The 21,544-nt window shown below is 47.4% G+C and overlaps 1 protein-coding gene across 9 annotated transcripts in view; it reads right to left on the reverse strand.

The window, feature by feature from the left end:
- Positions 1–19,751, reverse strand: part of MRVI1 (murine retrovirus integration site 1 homolog) — a 118,339-nt gene extending 98,588 nt beyond the window's left edge. For 2 of the 9 annotated variants that reach the window (XR_004351068.1, XR_004351067.1), the window contains exon 1: positions 19,559–19,751. Coding sequence is in view for 5 of the 9 variants with exons in the window: in XM_032639994.1 (XP_032495885.1) it covers positions 19,559–19,625 (67 nt within the window). In the remaining 4 variants the exon portion in view is untranslated. Of the gene's footprint in view, positions 1–1,258; positions 1,281–19,485 lie in introns of those variants that run through there. The other 7 variants (XM_032639993.1, XM_032639992.1, XM_032639996.1 and 4 more) reach the window with 5 other exon arrangements.
- Positions 19,752–21,544: the final 1,793 nt, after the last annotated feature.

Raw genomic sequence — 21,544 nt, forward strand, 5'->3', positions numbered from 1 at the left:
CACTTTGGAAAACACATTAGTAGTTCCTCAGAAGGTTAAACACAGATTTGCCATAGGATCTGCCAATTCCACTCCTGGGTATACCCAAGAGAAATGAAAACATGTGTCTACACAAACACATGTACACAATGTTCATAGCAGCATTATTAATAATAGCCAAAAAGTGGACACAAGCCATATGTCCAACTAATTAATAGATTAATAAAATATGGTATATCCATACAATGGAATATTATTCAGCTATAAAGAGGAATGAAGTGCTGACACATGCTGAAATATGGTTGAACCCTGAAAACTCTATGCTCAGTGAAAGAAGCCAGTCACAAATGACCATGTATTGTATAACTGCACTCATACAAAATGTCAAGAATAGAGAGATCTATAGAGACAGAAAGTAGATGTGGGTTGTTTAGGGGTAGAGGAATGTGTGGGAAGTAACTATTAATAGATACAGGTTTCTTTTTGGGTGATGAAAATGTTCTGGAATTAAATAGTGGTGATGGCTGCACAGTTCTCTGTACTAAAAACCATTGAATTGTATATTTTTAAATTGTATATTTTAATTGGGTAAATTATATGGTATATGGATCATATCTTAACAAAGCTGTTAAAAAATGAAAGCTTTGCCCCCAAAAAAGAGAAAAGAAGAACAAGAAAACAACAAGAAATTTAGGGAGACGGGTTGAGGAAAAGAGATGGAGTATATGTGTGTGTATGGGGTTATGAGAGGAGAAATGAAGGAGAAAGAGACAACAGAAAGATGAAAAGTAATAGGAACAGATGAAGGGACCAGGGACGTGAGCTCAGAGAGACAGACACATAGAGACGTGGAGACAAGACTACGCCCAAAAGAAAGAGAAACTTGCCAAGGTGCACGTGCAGATCGCTCATCTGTTCTTCCATTTAGCAGATATCTACTGAGCATCTTCAAAGCCAAGCTCTGTGTACAGCAGTAAACCAGGTAGAGCAAGCCACTGAGCTCCACAGTAAGAGACAGAGCTCTCATCAGGCACTCAAGGCACAGATGGTGAGAGCTGGGTTGCAGTACGCGTGCCCACGTATGCACACTGCACATCCACATCCACACACTCACTCCAGACCACACTCAACACATGCAATATTCCCAAAAGTCAAATCATCTTTGCAGGGTACATCATTTCTCACCTGAGGCATTTAGAATTCTGCTAGCAAAGACCTTCAAATATATATTGTTTTTACAGGTATGGGCACAAATGGGAATGACGTCTTTTATTCTCACCCTGAAGTCTCTATGAAACGAGGCTCAAGGACAGGATTCATCGCAGCCTGGAGATCCCCTGTACTCTTCCCCTTCATCAGTAAGGACCAGCTTTGGAAACAGAAAGGAATGTGACCTGTGACAAGCACACCAGCACTGCTCCTCCGGGCTTTCAGCTGGCAAGTTCCCAGAACACATTCTTACATATTCCTTTCGTCCATCCAGAGCTAGCCCAATAAAGGCATCCTGTGTTACCTGCTCCCCTGTCTTGTGGCCCCTCTACTGCTGACAAGCACGTGCGAGGAAATCTCAGCTCAACAGGAAAAGTGACTCTGTTCCCTGCACAGGATCTGCTCCCTGCCTGATTCAGCCAACTCTGAGAAGGGAAAGCCAGGGAAGTTTCTGGATGTCTCTGGCTCTGATTCCTTTCCTCCTAAGTTAGCCAGAGTCCGAGCTGCACAGTATCCCTGACATAGTCTTGAGTCATATCCTAAGATGGTGGTTGATCCCTTTGTATTAGTGTGTGATGAATTCTCTTTGCAGGAGTTAGTATTGGGTGATTTGGGTGCTGTCTACCAGCATATAACTAGGAAATGCACAAAACCCAGAGCATGGCGGGAGTGGGACTGGCCTGCAGACTCTGGGCAGGCTGAATCAGAGCTGTGCTGGGAAACAGTGCTCAGGTTCCCTGAAGGCCTCCATGGCTGCCCACCATTTGGAGCAGTAGTGAATCCAAAAATAGTAATCGAGCAACTAAAATTGCCTTCCACCCTGGGCCAGGCCAGTCCCCTGGGGATGTCAGTATTTCTAGAACGTCCCCATTCACCCAGAGTGCCTTGTGTCAGACTCCAGTGGGGATCTGGGCAACCGTTAAGCTCTGCTGGTTGTGTTCACTCCTGCCCAGGCCCTCTTGACACTGCATCACTTGCCTTGCTTCCCAAACAGGAAATGCTCCAGATTTATGCTGCTTGCTGTTACCAAGTCAAAGGCCTTTAACCTGGCACATGGCTTGGAAGGGCAGAGAGTGACCTGGGTGACTCTCTGTCATTAGTTGTATATTAATTCCTAAAAATGAAGACTAGGGAAGCAGAATCACCTGGGGAAGCCTGAGCTTCTTTCTAGCCTGGTGCTGATGCCACAGGAAGCCATTTCCATGGCAGCCTGTCTCTCCCTGATAAAATTATTCTGGGTTCCCAGAGAATTTTATCATCATGAAGACTTGTCACGCCAAGCATGCCTCAGTTCCTTTGTACATCCTGTGCTCTGTGCGTGAATGCCCTTTACTCCCTCTTCCCTGACAAATGCCCCATCACCCTCTTCTGCGATGTCTTGCTAAGGGCAGGGAAGCTATGGTGTTCGTGAAGTTGTCTGCAGTGAAGGCTTTTGCATCACCACTGGGTTGTACTCCATGTCTAGAGATGCACACCCCCGCCACTCTCCCACCTCCCGATCAACAGTGATTCCCAGCTGCTTTGCTCACGGGACAGGAGTGATGCAGAGAAGGAGCATCTCCAACAACTGGACTGACCTCCAATCTTCCAACAGCTAAGTGGCCAGGATCTCCAACACCCGCATGAGCTGTCTGACTGAATGCAGTTTGAGTGTCTCTCAGCTTAAAGATCATGCGCTTTAGTTCTCATTTCCTTAGGGGTCACCCTCCTTAGTGGCTGTACTTGGCGTCCCTAAGAGATGCCATGCAGCACAGAAGAGAGAAAGTGCTGGGGCTGGGGTGGGGAGGGAGGACAAGTTAGCTTACGAGTCAGTTTCCTCCTCTGTAAAAGGGAGGTAACTGATTCCATCTCAGGATGGCTGAGAGGATGAAATGAGATATGTAAATGGCTTGGCACAGGGTTGATGCTTTGGGGAGACAGCTACAATTTATGCCCCTTTAGCAGAAAGTCCCCCCTCTTCTGGTAACAGCAGCATCTCCTCATCCCCGTGCTTGGGGTGGGTGGGGTCAGGCCTGGCCAATCAACACCCCTGGCCCTGGTGATTCACCAAGGGATGAACACGATACTAAGAATGGGCCAATAAATTCAATTTGGTGACTTTTGTTGGAATGACTGGGGGAGTTCTTGCTGCTGGGGGTTCTGAGAGGAGGCTGTAAGCCAGGACCTGTGTGTGCCACAGTGCTGCCGAGAGGCAAAGGCTGCCTAAGGAGAGATCTGAACCCAAGGACAGTTGAGAGATAGAGGGAACAAGCCCCATGGATGCAGCTATTTCTGGAACTGCCCTAGACCTCTCAGTTATGAGACCCAGAAAATTCTGGTTCTTGCCTAATCTAATTTGAATGAGTTTCTGTTCCATGCAAACAAGAATCTTGGCTAATGCAAAGCTCACCAGGTTTGGTTTACCCTTCCTGCTGTCATTTCTTGGGGCGGGGATGTTGGGGGGAGGAAGGGGGCCTCCTTGAGCCCTGCAGAGATGAGGCCACAGCCCACCTTCCCGTCCTCAGCCTCCTTGTCTTCAGGCCATCTTCCTCCACACTGATCATTCTCGAACACGGGCTTAGTCATGTTACTCCTCACTTAGAGGACTCCTTGGCTCCCCCCGGCCTGGAGAGCAAGTCCCCACTTTCCCAGCTCCATCTCCAAAGCCCTCCACAAGCTGACCTAATTGTCTTTGGAGCGTATCTCTCTCAGGACCCTCTCCCCCATCCCCCGACTCTGCAGATACCGCGCCTGATTCGCAGCAACGTGTTCCCCACTCAGAAACATCCCCCCACCGCGTACCCACCACATGCCTTTCCCTGGAAGCCCTTCCCCTCCTTACCAACCTGCCAAGACTCCACCTCCTCAACTATCTTCTCTTCCGAGAAGCCTGCACAGATGGCCAGGGCAGAATGAATGTCCCACTGCCCTGCACTTAATCCCTTGTCATCTATAGTACTTGTCAGTCTGTCCTTAAGTGAGAATAATGTATATACATTTTGAGAGCAGGAAGCATGTCGTCCTCAATTCTGGAGCCCCCTGGGGCCCTCACACAAGGATTGCCTGCCACAGGCCCCTGGCAAATTTGCTGACACGAGACCTCAGCTTCCAGTCAACAAGCTCTGAAGCCCCTACCCCTCCCCTCAACTGAACTCCAGGAGAGGGGAATCTAGCCTTGGGGTCACATTTCCTCTTCACCAGGAATTTTTTTTTAATTGTGGTAAAATACACACAGCATAAATTGTACAGTTTAAACCATTTTAACGTGTACAGTTCAGTGGCATTAATGTTGTGCGCCTATCATCACGACCTAGTTCCAGAACTTTTTCATCACCCCAAACAGAAATATACCCATCAGGCATTCACTTCCCATTCCTTCCCTCCTCCCAGGCCCGGTCAAGCACTAATCTGCTTTCTGTCTGTGCGGATTTGCCTATGCTGGGTATCTCACACAAATGGAGTTATACAGTATGTGGCCTTTGTGTCTGGCTTCTTTCACTTAGCCTCATGTCTCCAATATTCATCCAGGCTGTAGCATGTATTAGTACTTCATTCTTTCTAATGACTGAATAATACTCCATTGCATGGATATATCACATTTTGTTTATCTATTCATCAGCTGATGGATATTAGGCTGTTTCCACCCTTTGGCTATTGTGAACAGTACTGCTATAAACATTATTGCACACGTTTTTGTTTGAACACCTGTTTTCAAGTCTCTTAGGTATATACCTAGGAGTGAAACTGCTGGGTCAGATAGTAATTCTGCATCTACTGGGAAGCCTCTTACACTTGTCGTCTTTAATCTTCACTAACATCCTAGATCCGCTTGGCTGACTTCACCTTGGGAGAGTCCATCAGCTTTTTTTTTTTTTTTTTTTTTTTTTTCGGTACGCAGGCCTCTCACTGCTGTGGCCTCTCCCGCTTCGGAGCACAGGCTCTGGACGCCCGGGCTCAGCAGCCATGGCTCACAGGCCCAGCCGCTCCACGGCACGTGGAATCCTCCTGGACCGGTGCACGAACCCGCGCCCCCTGCATCGGCAGGTGGACTCCCAACCACTGCGCCACCAGGGAAGCCCCATCAGCTTTTTAGAAGGAAGCTACTTCATCTTGATGGTTGTCTCCTGATGGCAATCCTTAAAGGGTGTTCCTAGTTTTTAATATTAACCTCTTGCTATTTAGAGCTTTCTATCTTCTAAGCTACTTAAGATCCACTATTTAATTTGTCCCTCACAGAAATACTACAGGGTAGATACTATTATGCCTGTTTTTCAGATGAAGAGGCTGAGTTCCCATGGGGTGGCGTGACTTGACAAGGTCACAGCCATCAGGGGCCCAGCTGAGGTTGACTCCTAGCCCAGCACCCTTTCCACACAACCACAGTGGCCCTCTCTGTCCAAGGCCTTTTTAAAAATAATCGCCTTCTGAAATGTATTCTCAGGTCCCTCATTGTCTAGACATGCGCCTTGCTAGGTGACTTAGTGCTGGCGCAGACTTCACACGCTCTGCCAGTTGGCGCCTCATTTAGAATCAGAACGTTTTTCCTGAGGCGGATTCTGCCTGTAGCAGGGAGACCAACTTGTGCCTTTTCTGGATCTTCTGGGACCTGCTGGAGTCCTGGGATAATGCTCCCTTTTGATGTTGATCTGAAGTTAAATCTGAGTGTGTCCCACAGCTCAACCTCAGCTCTTAACATTTCCTGCCTATTCCTTCGTCCAACCCAAGAGCATCCCCTTCCCCTTCTCAGGAGGAAACTCTCTCTTGGACTGGGGAGTCCCCTGACCTCTTTGGAGCAGAAAAGAGGCACAACGACCTCCAGCCTGACGGGGTGGAATTGGCCCAGCCTACTCCTTGGAAGCTTCCAACCCTCATATCTTAGTTCCATGTGGAACCACCTAGAAGACTGTACAGAATACTAGACAACAGAATGACAACATTCACTATTCATCAGAGCATACCATTGTCCCTGACGCTGTAGGAACATCTGCTCACTCAATCCCCTGACTGCACTAGAAGGAAGATGTTATTTTGCAGATGAGGAGACTGAGACCCAGTGCCCTGTGGCGACTCCTCCAGAGCAACAGAGCTGAGGGTGACCAGGCAGGACTGGAAACCAGTAAGAGCCCGTGCTGTCCCCACTCTGGCCACCGTCTGCCTCCCAGCTTTTGGAGCTGACCTGGCCCCCTTAAAGCCTGCCTTGGCAGTCCTGCAAGGGGTGAGGGCTTTCTAGATGCCGCATCCACTCAAGCACAAATGTCCCTAACCAGCTTCTCCCAAAGTATGTCCTCTGCAACCCTCATTCTGGGTGATGCTATGAGCTCTGAAAATAAGGTTTCACATTTTGATACACTTGCAGATGACAGCATGAGGCAGGTTTCTGTCCTGTAGGCCTTCTCAGCCCTTAAGAAGCAAAGATGCAGGATAAATCTCTGAGAGGGAGAGAAAGTATAGATAGTTTCCTAGACTTATTTGACTACGGAATGTCAAATGGAATGACTATGGAATGACTCCTTTTTCAAGGAGTAGCTCAATGTGTCCTCCTCAAAGTACTGGTCAGAGATACCCCCAAGCCCTCTAATTAGTGGGTATCCAGAGCTCAGGGAGCATGGTGGTTGTGATGTGGGCTCTGGAGCCAAGCTGCCTGGGATCACATCTCAGCCCTGTGCATAGTAGCTGTGTGATCACAGGCAAGTTATTTTAATCTATCTGTGCCTCAGTTTCCTCATTTGTAAAACATGGATGATGATAACAATGTAAATTATATTCTACACATAAGCTTCTTAGAATAATGTTCAGCACATAGTCAGCGTTCACTAGATGTTAGCTGGCATTTTCAATCCTTCTCGAGCCTCGCCCCCAGGCCAACAGTGGCCTCTGATATTATAAAACCTCTTAATGAAGATGGTGCAAAGCCATTTAAAAGACAGCTGTGACTCCCTAGGAATAACCCTTCCTATCCTTGATGCCTGTGAAAGCCTCCTTTTATTTCTACTTCATTTTTTTCTCCCTCACAGACAGGCACGTAATAGTCAGAAGACCAAGATTCTGCACTCTCCTTACTTATTTTCCAGTGGGATCTCAAGTTTCCTTCCCTATAACATAGAACGTAGTAAGCCTCTAATCCAGGGGCAAGGCACAGAGCAGGTGGGGTTAGAGCACTAGGCAGGCACAGGCTGGATGGTCAAGCCACAAGGAGAGGACAGCATGAGTGACAGGTTGTCACTTTCCTTCTGGGGAAATGGGAGAGGGGTCTATGACAAGGGTGCTTGGGTAGTGAATTAGGGTAATTTACAGTAGCTGCTGCAACCGACCTAAAATCTTAGCTGCTTTAAGTGTGCATCTTGGCGACTAAGTCTCCATCTTGTAGCAACAAGTTCTAGGAGAGACCATCCTATATGGAATATATAGCCAGCAGTAAGTGGGTCCATGGATGCCTAGAACTCCTGGATGACCTTGGCTGCCAAAACCATTCTCTGTTGCCCAGTTGATTCTCCCCTCCCCCCTACTGGAAGAGTAAGACCTTGGGGGAGGGCAGGCATTTGTCTCTGAGTTAATTCTCTCAGCTTTTAAAAGACTTCTCTGCAAACTCTGAGTCTCTAGTTGTTCACATCCCGGTTTCTTAATGTCTTGCCTCTGGGAGGCCTCAGGCCCTGCAGTAGCTGTTACTTGTCTCACTGATTCTCCACTTGGGGCAGAGATGGTTAGTGCTCCCTGAATACTCCTGTGTTCCCCTGCATTTCCCAGCCTCCCTTGCAGTTGACTGGGGCCGTATAACTAGCTCTGCCCAAGAGACTGGGTGTCACCTCTGAGTAGAGGAACTTAGGGCTGTGCCTCCTACATCTGCCTCTACCTCTGTTGAGATGGCTCTGGAGGCCAGGTGCTTCCCAGAGAAACTGGAAGGACCAACTCAGAAGCAAAAGAGGTCAGACCCCTCCGCCTGGGACTGACTTCTCCACTGAGTGTATATGTGTATATGTGTGTGTGTGTGTGTGTGTGTGTGTGTGTGTGTGTGTATGGGGGCGGGGGAGGGGAAGAGGAGGGAGAACATCAGTTGGGTAACAGAGGAGGACACCTTTGGCACACAGGGCCGTCCAGGAATTCTTGGCATTTACACAGCCATTTAACGCTAGATGTTATCTTCCACATAGGATTTTCTGTTCCTGAACTTCTTGCTGTAATTTGGGGTAACAGTGTGGCCTATGATTCAGATATCCCCAGCGGTGCCACGGGACAGTGTGGTAGACAGCATGTCGCAGGCTAGAACACACACACGAATTACCTGCGGGTCTTATTAAGCTGCAGATTCTGCTTCAGTAGTTCTGAGGCGGCACTTGAGAGTCTGCATTTCTAACAAGCTCCCAGCTGATGCTGTTGCTGCTCGTCCCTAGACCATGCTCTGAACAGTAAGGTGAGGGGCCAAGGCTGACTCATCCATTATGTCGGGTAGGAACAGCGCCTAGTGCCCATTAAAATGTTTTAATTGCTTTTAAGAGTCAGAAGGGAAAAAAATGAACTTTTAGGTAAAAAAATGTTTTAATAGATAACATTAATATATTTATCTTTACACCAACAGAGTTATAAATTTCATAAGCAAGAAGGGGCTCATGAAGTCAAAAATGCCTAGGGGCCAGGGACTTCCCTGGCAGTCCAGTGGTTGAGACACCACGCTTCCACTGCAGGGGGTGTGGGTTCGATCCTTCGATCCCTAGTCAGGGAACTAAGATCCCGCATGCCGTGTGGCACAGCCAAAAATAAAAAAAAAAAAAAAAAAAAAAAAAGCCTAGAGCCCACCAAAATCCTACTGTGGCCCTGGGGGCAGGGGTGGGGGCAATGGAAGGAGCTATGATATCTGTAGTACATAAGACTGTGAAATCTGAAGAATTCATGAAAGGTGACACAGATCACATGGCTCCATGGTCCTCTGGGAGGATCACATGAGATACAGAACGAGAATGTGCTACTGGGCAACAGAGAACAGTTTTGTCAGCCAAGGCCATCCAGGAGCTCTTGGCATTCATATACTCACTTAGTGCTGGCTATATATTCCATATAGGATGGTCTCTTCTAGAATTTCTGGCTATAGGATGGAGATGCGCATTTCAACTTGCATTAGATTTAGTCCCCAAGATGTAGTTAGCTGCTTATACCATTTTTCTGAGTCTCCTCAGTTCTCCAGATCTCCATGTAGGGAGCTCTGAGGGGTACCCAATGCCTCTTAGAGGCCCCCAAATTCTGGTGCCCCAAATCCCTTCCAAGGGACTTCCGGTCTTTTTGTCCCCGATCCCCACCCCATAGGACACAGTCATGTGCTCCTAGAGATGGAGGGCTGGGAGCAGCTGGCCCCATAGTGTAAGGGAAGAGGGACCAGGTTCCAGAGGCTGCTTTTGTTAGCGACAGTGATCAGAGCAGCAACTGTCCAAAGCATGAGTCAAATGCCTTGTTAACAAAAAGAGAATGAATAAGCAGTCCCTTTAGCAGTAAATGTTTTCTTAAAAACACAGCCATCCATTTACTTTGGACCTGATGCCAGTTCTGACTGTCCCCAAAAGCACTGCATGGGCTTTTAGAGAATGGACAATAACAGCTGACCCTTCTAACACATCTGCGATCCTCCTTTGTCACAGATGCAGCATCTGACACAATTATTGCTCTGGGTTGGCCTCAATCATGCAATCACTGGGGTGAACCATTGGGCCTTGGAGAGTGAACTGTTCACAGATGAGGAAACCAAGGCCTCAGAAGGGACCTTTGTGCTCAAGGGCACAAAATGAGTTGGAAGCAGAGCCAAGCCTAGGACCTGGGACCACTGCTTATATGCTATCTTCATTTCAGCACCAGGGGTGGATATTGGAAAGCTTCTACTGTTTTCAGACCTGGGAGGGTTCATTCTGTTATTCACTCACTATCTACCAAGAACCACCTTAAACCTGCCATGGTTCTAGCCTCCCTTGATACTTCTCGATAAACCCAAAATGATCTAACCTTTTGAAAAATCTTCCTGGCCCAGCGTCTATCTCCTCCTGGCCTGATAGTTCCAAGTGTGAGATTCTATCTGTTGATGGGCTGTGTGTGTTTTGCATCAAGGGCAACCTAGCCTTGACCTTGCCACTTTCCACTGTGTAAACCCGAGTGAACTAGTGAACCTTAGAAAGCCTCGATTTCTCGTCAGTAAAATATAGATATTATTATTACCGATCTTACAAGGCGTTGCAGAAATATGCGATAATGTATGTAAAGCATTTAACACACTATGTAGCCGGTGCTCAATAAATGATAGCTGTGATAGAAATAAGTACATTATTATTACTCTTGTTATTGTCAAGTGAAACAAGCTCCTGGGGATTTCAGCAAGTTGAACCTCCCCGTCCAGGACTCTGAAAAGTCAGGCTTTCTTTGTTCCCGTGCCTATGCAACTTCTGTGGTTTACAGACTGTAGGAGTCATGAGAGAGGGACAACTTGCAAGTGTTTCTGGATCTAAATGTGCCACATCCTTGAGGTAATCAACACACCCATCTTTCTCTGCTGAACCCAGTTAACCAGAGAAATAGTCTGTCCCAACCAGTGTAAGGTCCTGTGAAGCCCAGAATTGTTGGGAATGTTGGCTGTACATGGGGACAACAGCAGGGAAACAAGGCTGCCGTCTGAAGTACAGCCATGTGAAAAACCACATGCAAGGGATATGATTAGTCATCTATGGAAGTAACCCAAGAAACTGTCTGTAAATGTGGCTGAAGAGATGGGAGGCTTGACCAGGATCTCCAGAAGGCAGGACATGAAGACAATTATAAGCATGTGACGAGATCTTTTGGAGAGACTTTTGCTTTCAGCAATTTCCCCTTCTCTAAAAGGAACCCCTATAAACAAGGGATGGCTCCCCATGGCCACATCGATACCCCATGTTCCTGTCACCTGACCATGGCTGATTGGTACTGACCCAACCAAGCTGGGCCCATCGGGGTCTCTCCCCCAAGACCTTGGACAGAGACTAGGAACCACTGGAACCTGGTCAAGATAGGAGCTGAGCCCTACTGCAGTGGTCTTCAGGGTGGGGTATGCATGCCCAGGGAATATGCAAGATGATCCAGTGGAATATGGGAAGACAGTTGGAAACTGTTATTTATTTTTACTTCCTTAGTATTAAATAAGTAGACTGGCAATGGTGCCTTCATTCAGTGTTGAAAGGTCATTGTCACAACCAGTTTGTGAGATGTCCTGAGGGAACAGGGGAAATTCTCCAATGCTAAGGGACTGACATCGCACTCATGTAGTCATTTGCTTTCAGTGAAGTATGATATATCTTGAATATGCCCAAGTGGATTCATGAAATATATTTATCTAGTTTTAACCAAGCCAACCACCATAAAATGCGTAAGTGCCTTAAAAGCCTCCTGCAAAAAATGTGGAGTGAAGATATTACTACCACTAACACCACAAGCAACTCTCAAAAAAGTTTTTACAAACTGGTGGATCAAATTGAAAATTTCACTTAGAATTCAGTAAGTAAGGATACCTTTCTTCCACATCAGCTATCTGAGCTGGCTATCCTCTGCCTGGCCTCCCTCTCCCTGCCCTGCCCCAGGATCCATTCTCTGCGCCCAGATGACAACTATGGGATGCATCACTTGGGCTTCCATGCTTGCTGGCTGAGTTTGGCCAATGGGCCAGCAGGAGGTGGGGGGAGAGACAGGTTGGGCATTTCCTTCCTTGCCCCCTCCTTTCTTCCATGCTACATCTGTGACAGTGGCTGTATCCCTCCCTAATTACAGCTCATCCTGGATGGTCCCTCTTCCCCGGCTCTTCACTGGCTTCCAATCACATTATTTTCTTCTCTCGCCCCTCCTGGGTAGGGCTGGTAACAGCTCCCTGCAGCTGCTAGTTTCGGGGTGTACTTGGGCCTCATCCCTTGTGGTTTCCAAGCCTCTATAAATAGTCCTTGTTAAAGTCTCTTGAGCCAGTTGAGTTGGATTTGGTTCCTTACTGGGAGACTGATTGGTACAGTGGCTGGTTTAACCATGACAGTCATTAAAGCCAGGGGTTCTCCAAAGTGCTGAGATCTTAAAATATAATGAGGCATAATTAATCACATTTCTCTTACTAAAGAATACTCTTTTAGGGCTTCCCTGGTGGCACAGTGGTTGAGAGTCCGCCTGCCGATGAAGGGGACATGGGTTCGTGCCCTGGTCTGGGAAGATCCCACATGCCGCGGAGCGGCTGGGCCCGTGAGCCATGGCTGCTGAGCCTTGCGTGTCCGGAGCCTGTGCTCCGCAACAGGAGAGGCCACAACAGTGAGAGGCCCGCGTACTGCAAAAAAAAAAAAAAAAAAAAAAAAAAAAAAAAGAACACTCTTTTAAGGAAAGCAAAAAAACAAAGAAAAGCTGCTCGCACTGTTAAAAACATAAAGCAAGGTTTTCAAACAGCATTTTCTCTTTCTCAGCCTTTAAAATTTCTAATTTTACATGTTTTGTAAAATAACTCACATTAATATAGTAGCTCATGAATATAATTTAAAATAAATACACATAAATTAGAGATGCATACTAAAAGTTTTTTTAAATTGATGAGATGAACCGTCAAAAACCCTTTGCTTTAGAGAACCCCTCTGCTCTAGAGAAAACACTGGCAAGTTCCTACTGCAAGGTCCCTAGCACTGCCCTGGGGGAGTGAAGCCTAACGGTCTACTCCTTCCTTTGATTCTCTGAACTACCTTCCAACAAATCCCATCTTTTTACAGAAGACAAAGCGAACTCTAAAGAGAAATGCTTACCTAAAGTTCCCAGGGGAGAGACCTCTCCTATGCTCTGAGGGAGTCTCTCTGTTGTAGGCAGAGATGGCTATCAGGCCACTTTATGGCCTACATGAAATAACCCTCGGAACTTTCCACCTTCTGAGCAAAATCTCCATCTCCCAGGCATTGTGGTCACTGGAAAGGGTAACCCCTCCCCATACATTAGCACACAGACATTCAGAATTACATACTTCAGTCTCTTGTGAGTTTGATTATCATGAGTCAGTCTCCATGTACAAAATCAACTCCAAACCAATGACCAGGCTTAGAGATAGGTCCAGGACCCTGAATATCCCAAAGATCATGCTCCTTAGGGAGTCCTCTTGGCATCCACCATCTAGATTCCTCCTAACAATACTCAGCCTCATCAGCATCACCTTCCATCAGGGACCAGTTTCCTGTTTCAGCTGGGAAACAGGAAACATGTCTTAGCTAAGAAGTCCAGAGGACATTACAGTCTTTTTACCAGGGAACTAATCCCCAAACAAATTGAAAATATCATGGCAAGACAGCCCTTAGGGAAACCTGACCATTTGGAGCCACGAAATAGTTACCTGTGCTTGATGTTAATCTGAGCTTAAATAACACTTATTATTTATTGAGTACTTATACACATACAAGTACTGTAGATACATCAATCCATTCATCTTCACAACAGCTCTTTGATCAAGTTATATCATTATCACCATCAGCCTCATTTTACGGTTAAGAAAAGTAAGACAGAAGTTAGATCATTTCCCCCAAAGTCACACGGTAAGTTGCAGAGCTGGGACTTGAATTCAGGTCATTTGATTTGAGAACCTGAGGTCCCAACCTACTCCATGCTGCCTCTGTGGCAGATTGGGTGACCATGGCCATATCTATGAACTTTTCCAACACAAGCCTTGGTGAGTCAGAGAGAGTGACTCAAGACTCACAATGTAGGACATGGCATTTCCTGCCAATAAAAAGTTCACGGTTCTAGACTTGTATTTTCCAACTAAACAGAAGAAGGGTCTTGTTCATGGACAAGGTTATGAGACCTGATAAAGACAGTCACAGGCTAAAAGGAGACAAAAGAGAGATGCAAAGTAGAGCTGGCCTAGTGGAACAGCTGCCCCAGACTCCTGCCCCCAAAGCTCAGGGCCTCTGCTCTGAGGAGCAGTGCGGGGGCCTCCTGGGCTCAAACTGTAGGAGCAGGGACAAGGGCTGGACATTCTCACTCTGCACTGTGGCCTGGTGTATAAGCCACAGAGTGATGGGGATTGCTACAGATTGGGGATCTGATAGTTTTGGATTTGACATCCCATTCTTCACTTACTGGTTACTAGTTAACGGTCTTAGATAAGTGGCCTAACCTCCTCAAATCAGTTGCTCATAAATACCTCCCTTATATGGCCACAGTACAGACTTAATGAGCTATTATACACAAGATGCCTGGCATGTACAGCATGTCCAAACAAAGGTAGTTTCCTTCCCTCTCTTCTCTTGTCTATATGAAGTATCCCAGAGGAGAGAACGGTCATTTGCTCCCTCACTGGAGCTGCCTAAATGGAACTTGCATTAAAAAAAAGAAAAAGATCACACCAGATACTCCTAGTTGGATGCTTATCTTGTCCAGGGAAGCACTTGTCCTCAAACAGGTGCCTCTCAGGCATCTCAGGAGGAGAAAGGGTGACGTTCCATCAGGCAGAAAGCAGAGGTGCTGGGGTGCCTGCCCTCCTGGGACCACATGGCAGCCCTGCAGCTTAGCAACATGACTTGGGCCAGACCATCACTGCAGTTCTGTTAGAAGCATAATGCTTCTTCTCCATACTTGACTGTTCCTTCCGTGTAAGACTCCTGGCTCTGCCCCAGGGGAATGGCTGTCTGATGGTGGGTTCAAGAAGTGTTCACATGAATAGTCAGCCCTTTCCTCTTCCCTTCCTCTTGGGACACACGTTCTGCTCTGCTCCTCCAGGCTCTAAGATTTAAAGGGGCCTGCCTCCCCTGGAGGGCACTACATAGGGCTGGGGGCTAAGTCTGCTCAATTCAATATTAGAAAGCCTGCTTGCCTTTGGAATGGAATGGAAACCACATTCTCCTATTAACTTTATCAGTCATAAGGGTGATATTATGCTGACTTCTCGACGAGCATTAGAACTTAAGTGGAGGAAGAAGGTGTTTTTACTGAGCCTCCTTAAAGACCCCACCAGGTACCAATGGCCAGTCATCTAGAGCATAAGTCTGCTACTGCCCTTGGCGCATTAATGGAGGTGAGACTGGGACCCAGAATTACGGTCAGTCAGAGCCTCACAACCAGTCCAGAAGTGTCCTTGATGGAATCTCTGAGGGGGGACGGACAGAGGCCAGAAATAATAATACCTAATGTTTACTGGGTGCTAAGAGCAGACACCAGGCTGAGGGATTTAACCCTACAAAGTGGACACCATCATTATCTCTGTTTCACAGGAGAGGAAACCGAGGCTTGGAGAGGTTAGATGTGGCTCAAGGTATATAGCTGGTCAGTGGTGGAGTCGCAGGGTCACTCCAGGGCCTGCGCTCTCCAGCAGGGCAAGATGCTGCCTCAAGCTCCAGGCGCCAGCTCCCACTGTGATCACAAGGGAAGAGTTGGTCAAGGCCAAGCCCTCCTCCCAACTTGGAGCCGGTGCTCTTTTGACCACACCTGTTCAAACCTGCACACTAGGTTCAAACCCGGGAGAACAACGTGCCCTGATTTGCCTGGTTTTGCCTGACGTCTGGTTTTAGTACTGAAAGTCCTGCAGCACCCGCACTGCTGGGCTAACTCAGATGGACAGAAAAGAACTTAAAAGGCAATTCCGATGTGAGTCCATGTGTTTCCAGTTGAGTCAGTATCCCACTTAATATCGTCTTGCAGAACAAGCCCACACTCTAGGGGTGTACTGCACAAGCCCACCTGGGAGCACAGAGTTTCCAAACTCCACAAAAGGGACAGAAAAGCCATCATGTGTGTGCCACTGAGACAGGCCCCAAAGAAAAACCACATTTGCAAATGCCCAACGAGAGGAACGATGATTAAATTTTGCACAGCTAAAATTATTTGGTAGGATACAACCCTTAAAAAACATGTTTTGAAGTATCTTTGATGACATGAGGAAATAATCATGATAGAATGTTCAGTTAAAAAAAAGCAGACTAGGGCTTCCCTGGTGGCGCAGTGGTTGAGAGTCTGCCTGCCGATGCAGGGGACACGGGTTTGTGCTCCGGTCCGGGAAGATTCCACATGCCGTGGAGCGGCTGAGCCCGTGAGCCATGGCTGCTGAGCCTGCGCGTCCGGAGCCTGTGCTCCGCAACGGGAGAGCCCACAACAGTGAGAGGCCCACGTACCACACACACAAAAAGCAGACTACTACTCAGCCATAAAAAAGAACAAAATTTTGCCATTTGCAGCAACATGGATGGACCTGGAGAGCATTATGCTAAGTGAAATAAGTCAGACAGAGAAAGACAAATACTGCATGATATCACATATATATGAAATCTAAAAAATAAAATGAACTAGTGAATATAACAAAAAAAAACCAGACTCACAGATATAGAAAACAAACTAGTGGTTACCAGCAGAGAGAGGGAAGGGGGAGGAGCAAGATAAGAGTAGGAGATTAAGAGGTACAAACTATTATGTATAAAATAAATACGCTATGAGGATATAACGTACAACATAGGGAATATAGCAATATTTTATAACTATACATGGAGTATTGAAAAATTGTGAATCACTATGTTGTATACCTGTAACTTACATAATACTACACATCAACTATACTTTGGTGTTTAAAAAATTGAAAAAAAAGACTAAGATGTCCTTTAGTGGGTGAATGGATAAATAAACTGTGGTGCATCTAGATAATGGAATATTATTCAGCACTAAAAAGAAATGAGCTATCAACCCATGAAAAGACATGGAAGAATCTTAAATGCATATTACTAAGTGAAAGAAGCCAGTCTGAAAAGGCTACATAGTGTTTGTCTGCAACTGTATGACATTCCGGAAAAGGCAAAACTACAGAGACAGTAAAAAGATCTGTGATTGTTAGGGGTTGGTGGGGAAGGATGAATAGATGGAGCACAGAAGATTTTTTAGGGAAGTGAAAATACTCTGTATGATACTATAATGGTGGATACATGTCATTATACAATTTGTCCAAACCCATGGAATGTACAGCACCAAGAGTGAACCCTAAGGTAAACCACGGACTTTGGGTGATTATGATGTGTCAGTGTAGGCACATCAGTTGTAACAAATGTGCCACCCTGGTCGGGCTGCTATGTTGGGGGAGGCTCTGCATGTGTGGGAGCCAGGGGGATCTGGGAGATCTCTATGCAGACCTTCCTCTCAACTTTGCTGTGACTTAAAACTGCTCTAAAAAAATAGTCTTTAAAAAAGAATTTTTTTTTTTGGCTGCACCTCGCGGCTTGCAGGATCTTAGTTCCCCTACCAGGGATTGAACCCAGGCCAGAGAGTGCCGAGTCCTAACTACTGGACTGCCAGGGAATTCCCTTAAAAAAATTTTTTTTTAATCACACTACAAAACCACACATGGTAAGGCCCTAGTTTTATAAAATATAGAGAAATATAAAGAAAGAAACACACGATAATATTAACAATATTTATCTCTGAGTGATAGGATTCCAGAGGGAACTTTTATTTCTTTATGTTTATTTCTGAATTTCGTACTTATACTTATTTCTATATTCTCCTAGAAAGTTTAGCAAAGAATACACATTACTTTTATTACCAGGGAAAAACTCTGAATAAGAATTATAAATTTAAAAGTACTGGGAAGAAAGTAATGAGAGGTGATTAAGCCCAGCTTTCTCTAACTCTTTTTTTACATCTGTAGACGATTAGCAGAGAGGTTTTCTGTCTGGCTGGCTGACCTGTTTTCCTTCTCCCATGGGGAAGGCCCCCCTCGCAGAGAAGGCAGGGTGTGTCCAAGGTCACGGAGTCAGTGTTGCCTCTGCATCTCAACCAGTGAGGCTGCCCTGGGCTGACACCTGAATTCAGAGTCTGGTCTCCAAGGTTCATGGGGGCAAATGCAATCCTCTTGATTTTCCCATCATTTGGACGGTGATGCTCAATAACTGCCCGAGACCCTGGTTACTAACTAGAGGCAGGGTGGCATCTAACACCGGAAGTGCCCACTTTGGACCAAGCTGGCCTGAGCTGGAATCCCTGCTCATCACCTACAGACTGTGTTCCCTTAAGCATATTGCTTTACCTCTTTCAACCACAATGTCCTCACCTCTACCACAGGGATTAAATTAAATAACAGTTCTAGCACAGACCCTGGCACAAAGTCAATTCATATCCATTTTCTCTCCTGCTTCCTTTTGCTTTTACTACAAGAGAACTGAGTTCTCTATCTCTGTCCCCCTGCCTCAAAGAGCTCAAAGAGCAGAGTCTGGGGGCTCCTAAATCTCTCCTCCCCACCCATCAGGGCCTCTGTTCCTCCCCATCAAACAGTCCCTCTGCTGACTGCCAAGCCACAGAGAGGACGGCTGAGGGGCAGTCCAGAGTCCACCTGTCTCACCAGCATGTCACTGCCCCCTGGTGGGGACAACAGAACCCTTGGCAGGTCTGGCTCCCTAGTGCTCCCAGCCTAACAGCCCTGGGAAGCTGCTTCCTTTTTCCTGTAGGAGACCCATGGGCTGCTTTACTTCTCCCGAGACCCTCAAAGAGCAGTCTGAAGAGTGAGTGTTAAAAAAGCAGCAGCTGCCAAGCTCTGGGAGGTGGGAGCGCCAGCCAGGGGTCCCAGATCCTGCACTGTATTTCCTCAATCTGCAGAGCATCTCCAGCCGTTTACTGGGCAGGAGGGAGCAGACAACTGCGCCCCTCTCTGGCTTCTGGCTTCCACCGACCTTTGCTTTGGAGAAAGGCAGCCTGAGTGCCGCTCACTCTAGGAATAGCTCTGACTCCGAGCTCCTGGAGGTGTGCAGGCTAGGGGCACAAGCAAGGCACAGGCGACCCCTTGAGGGTGCAGGGAAGGAGCACGGGGGCAAAGCTGGAGACAGGAGAGATGGGGACAGGGACAAAAAACAGGGGCTGTGACCAGAAAACAGGATGGGAAGTGCAGGGACAGAAGCAGGGGCAGGTCAGGCGGGGAGACAGGGCTGGGCCAGCACAAGGTCCAAGGTGGACAGGGGGCGGGTGGCACAGGGTGGGAGTGGGGGACAGAGAGAGGCATAAGTAAGCACAGAGCAGGGGTGGGGAAGGGGTAGCAGGCGGTGTGGGGAAAGCCCTGACCAGCTGGCTTATGTAATCTGGGGACCCTCTATTGCTCCACAGGGGCCCACAGGAAATCTGGGGTTGCGGACGCCCAGCCAGAACCCACATTTTCACCCTAACCTGCGCATGCTTTCTAACAGCAAGCAAAAGGAGCACAATTTAGTTAAGTTAGGACGGGCAAGATTCACTTCTTATTTGAAAATTATGACAGCAACAATAAAAATACTCGGCTAAAATGCCATCCAACCAAGCCAACTCCCCTGGAAAGTTAAAGTCAGGCGCCCCCATCCCAGCACCCTGTACCTTTAAGGAGGAGAAGTGTTCCCTTGCTCCCAGCTGAAGAGGCAGGTTATTCTTGGAGATAGCAACGACTTACCTAAAACTGAGTTATTCCCCTTTCCTCCTCCGGCCAGCCTCTCTTCACTCTGGGGAGCTTTTACCATTTAAGGTCAATGTTACATCTGGCTCCAGAGCTCAGAGCTGAGAAGCCTCTGGCTGCCGAGCCCCGCTGCCCGCCTCCTCGGAGAGGGGCTGGGACTTAGAGCCCAGAGCTCCTCAGGGACCCCTCTGGCCTGGCTCAGGGGGCTAACGGCAGGGAAGCTGGCCAGGCCACCCCGGGGCTCAGCGCAGGCTGGGCCTGAGAGGCAGCAGCTGGTCCTGGGCCCCTCCCACGGGCACCGGCACAGCGGAGGGCAGTGCCCACGGGCAGCTCATGCCGCTGGGCATGTCCCGGCCAGACGGGGACCAGGGGAACTCGGCAGATCTGTCTCCCAGCCTGGAGTCTCCAGCAAGCATGTGAGCCCGGACAAGACCCTGGCCCAGTGCCAGGGAAACTGGGAACATTTCCTGTCCCAGGGATTCGGAGGTGGAGGCTGCTCCCCACCTTAAGCCCTTGGGATTAACAGAGAGAAGGGCCTGGAAGATGACCGAATCCCAGACCTGGCACCAGCCCCGGGGCTTCAATTCCTCCTCTTCCACTTGACAGTCCTGTGCTCTTAACCTCATGGAGACCCAGCAGTCTCCTCCTCTCTAAAGCGGGAATCATAGTGATCACACGTGCCTAACTCCTAGGGTTGCAGGAGGATTCAATGAGATAATATTGAAGGGCTTAGCAGAGTGCCAGCACCTCAAACTTGCTGATCAACAGAAATTAGTTTCCTGCCTGGACACAGGTGAGGAAGGGCTGCCTGTCTCCTGGAAGTCCACACCCTGCCCTGACTCACTCCTCACCACCTTGGGTGCAGCACACCCTCGAGAAAGATCATGGCACTGCGGGCCCTGAACCAGTCACATGTGGGCTCCAGCCCTCTTCTGCAGTTAGAGGCAGCTCAGAGAAGCCCTGAGTAGGGTTGTCAGATAAAATACAGGACACTCACTTAAATCTGAATTTCAGATAAACAACACTTATCTTTTAGTATAAGTATGTCCCAAATATTGCACAAGACATACTTATTTTTATTTATTTATTTATTTTTGGCTGCGTTGGGTCTTCATTGCTGCGCGTGGGCTTTCTCTAGTCGTGGCAAGCAGGGGCTACTCTTCACTTCAGGGCGTGGGCTTCTCATTCCGGTGGCTTCTCTTGTTGCAGAGCACGGGCTCTAGGCATGCAGGCTTCAGTAGTCGTGGCTCGCGGGCTCTAGAGCGCAGGCTCAGTAGTTGTGGCACACGGGCTCAATTGCTCTGTGGCATGTGGGATCTTCCTGGACCAGGGCTTGAACCCGTGTCCCCTGCATTGGCAGGTGGATTCCCAACCACTGCACCACCAGGGAAGTCCACGAGACGTACTTATATTAAAAAATATGTTTTTTATTTTTATTATTTTTTTAACATCTTTATTGGAGTATAATTGCTTTACAATGGTGTGTTAGTTTCTGCTTTATAACAAAGTGAATCAGCTATACGTATACATATATCCCCATATCTCCTCCCTCTTGCGTCTCCCTCCCACCCTCCCAATCCCACCCCTCTAGGTGGTCACAAAGCACCAAATTGATCTCCCTGTGCTGTGCGGCTGCTTCCCACTAGCTATCTATTTTACATTTGGTAGTGTATATATGTCCATGTCACTCTCTAATTTTGTCCCAGCTTACCCATCCCTCTCCCCGTGTCCTCAAGTCCATTCTCTACGTCTGCGTCTTTATTTCTGTCCTGACCTAGTTTCTTCAGAACCTTTTTTTTTTTTTTTTAGATTCCATATATATGTGTTAGCATACAGTATTTGTTTTTCTCTTTCTGACTTACTTCACTCTGTATGACAGTCTCTAGGTCCATCCACCTCACTACAAATAACTCAATTTCATTTCTTTTTATGGCTGAGTAATATGCCATTGTATATATGTGCCACATCTTCTTCATCCATTCA

This window comes from Phocoena sinus, chromosome 8 (assembly GCF_008692025.1).
Source record: "Phocoena sinus isolate mPhoSin1 chromosome 8, mPhoSin1.pri, whole genome shotgun sequence".
Classification (NCBI taxonomy): Eukaryota; Metazoa; Chordata; class Mammalia; order Artiodactyla; family Phocoenidae; genus Phocoena; species Phocoena sinus.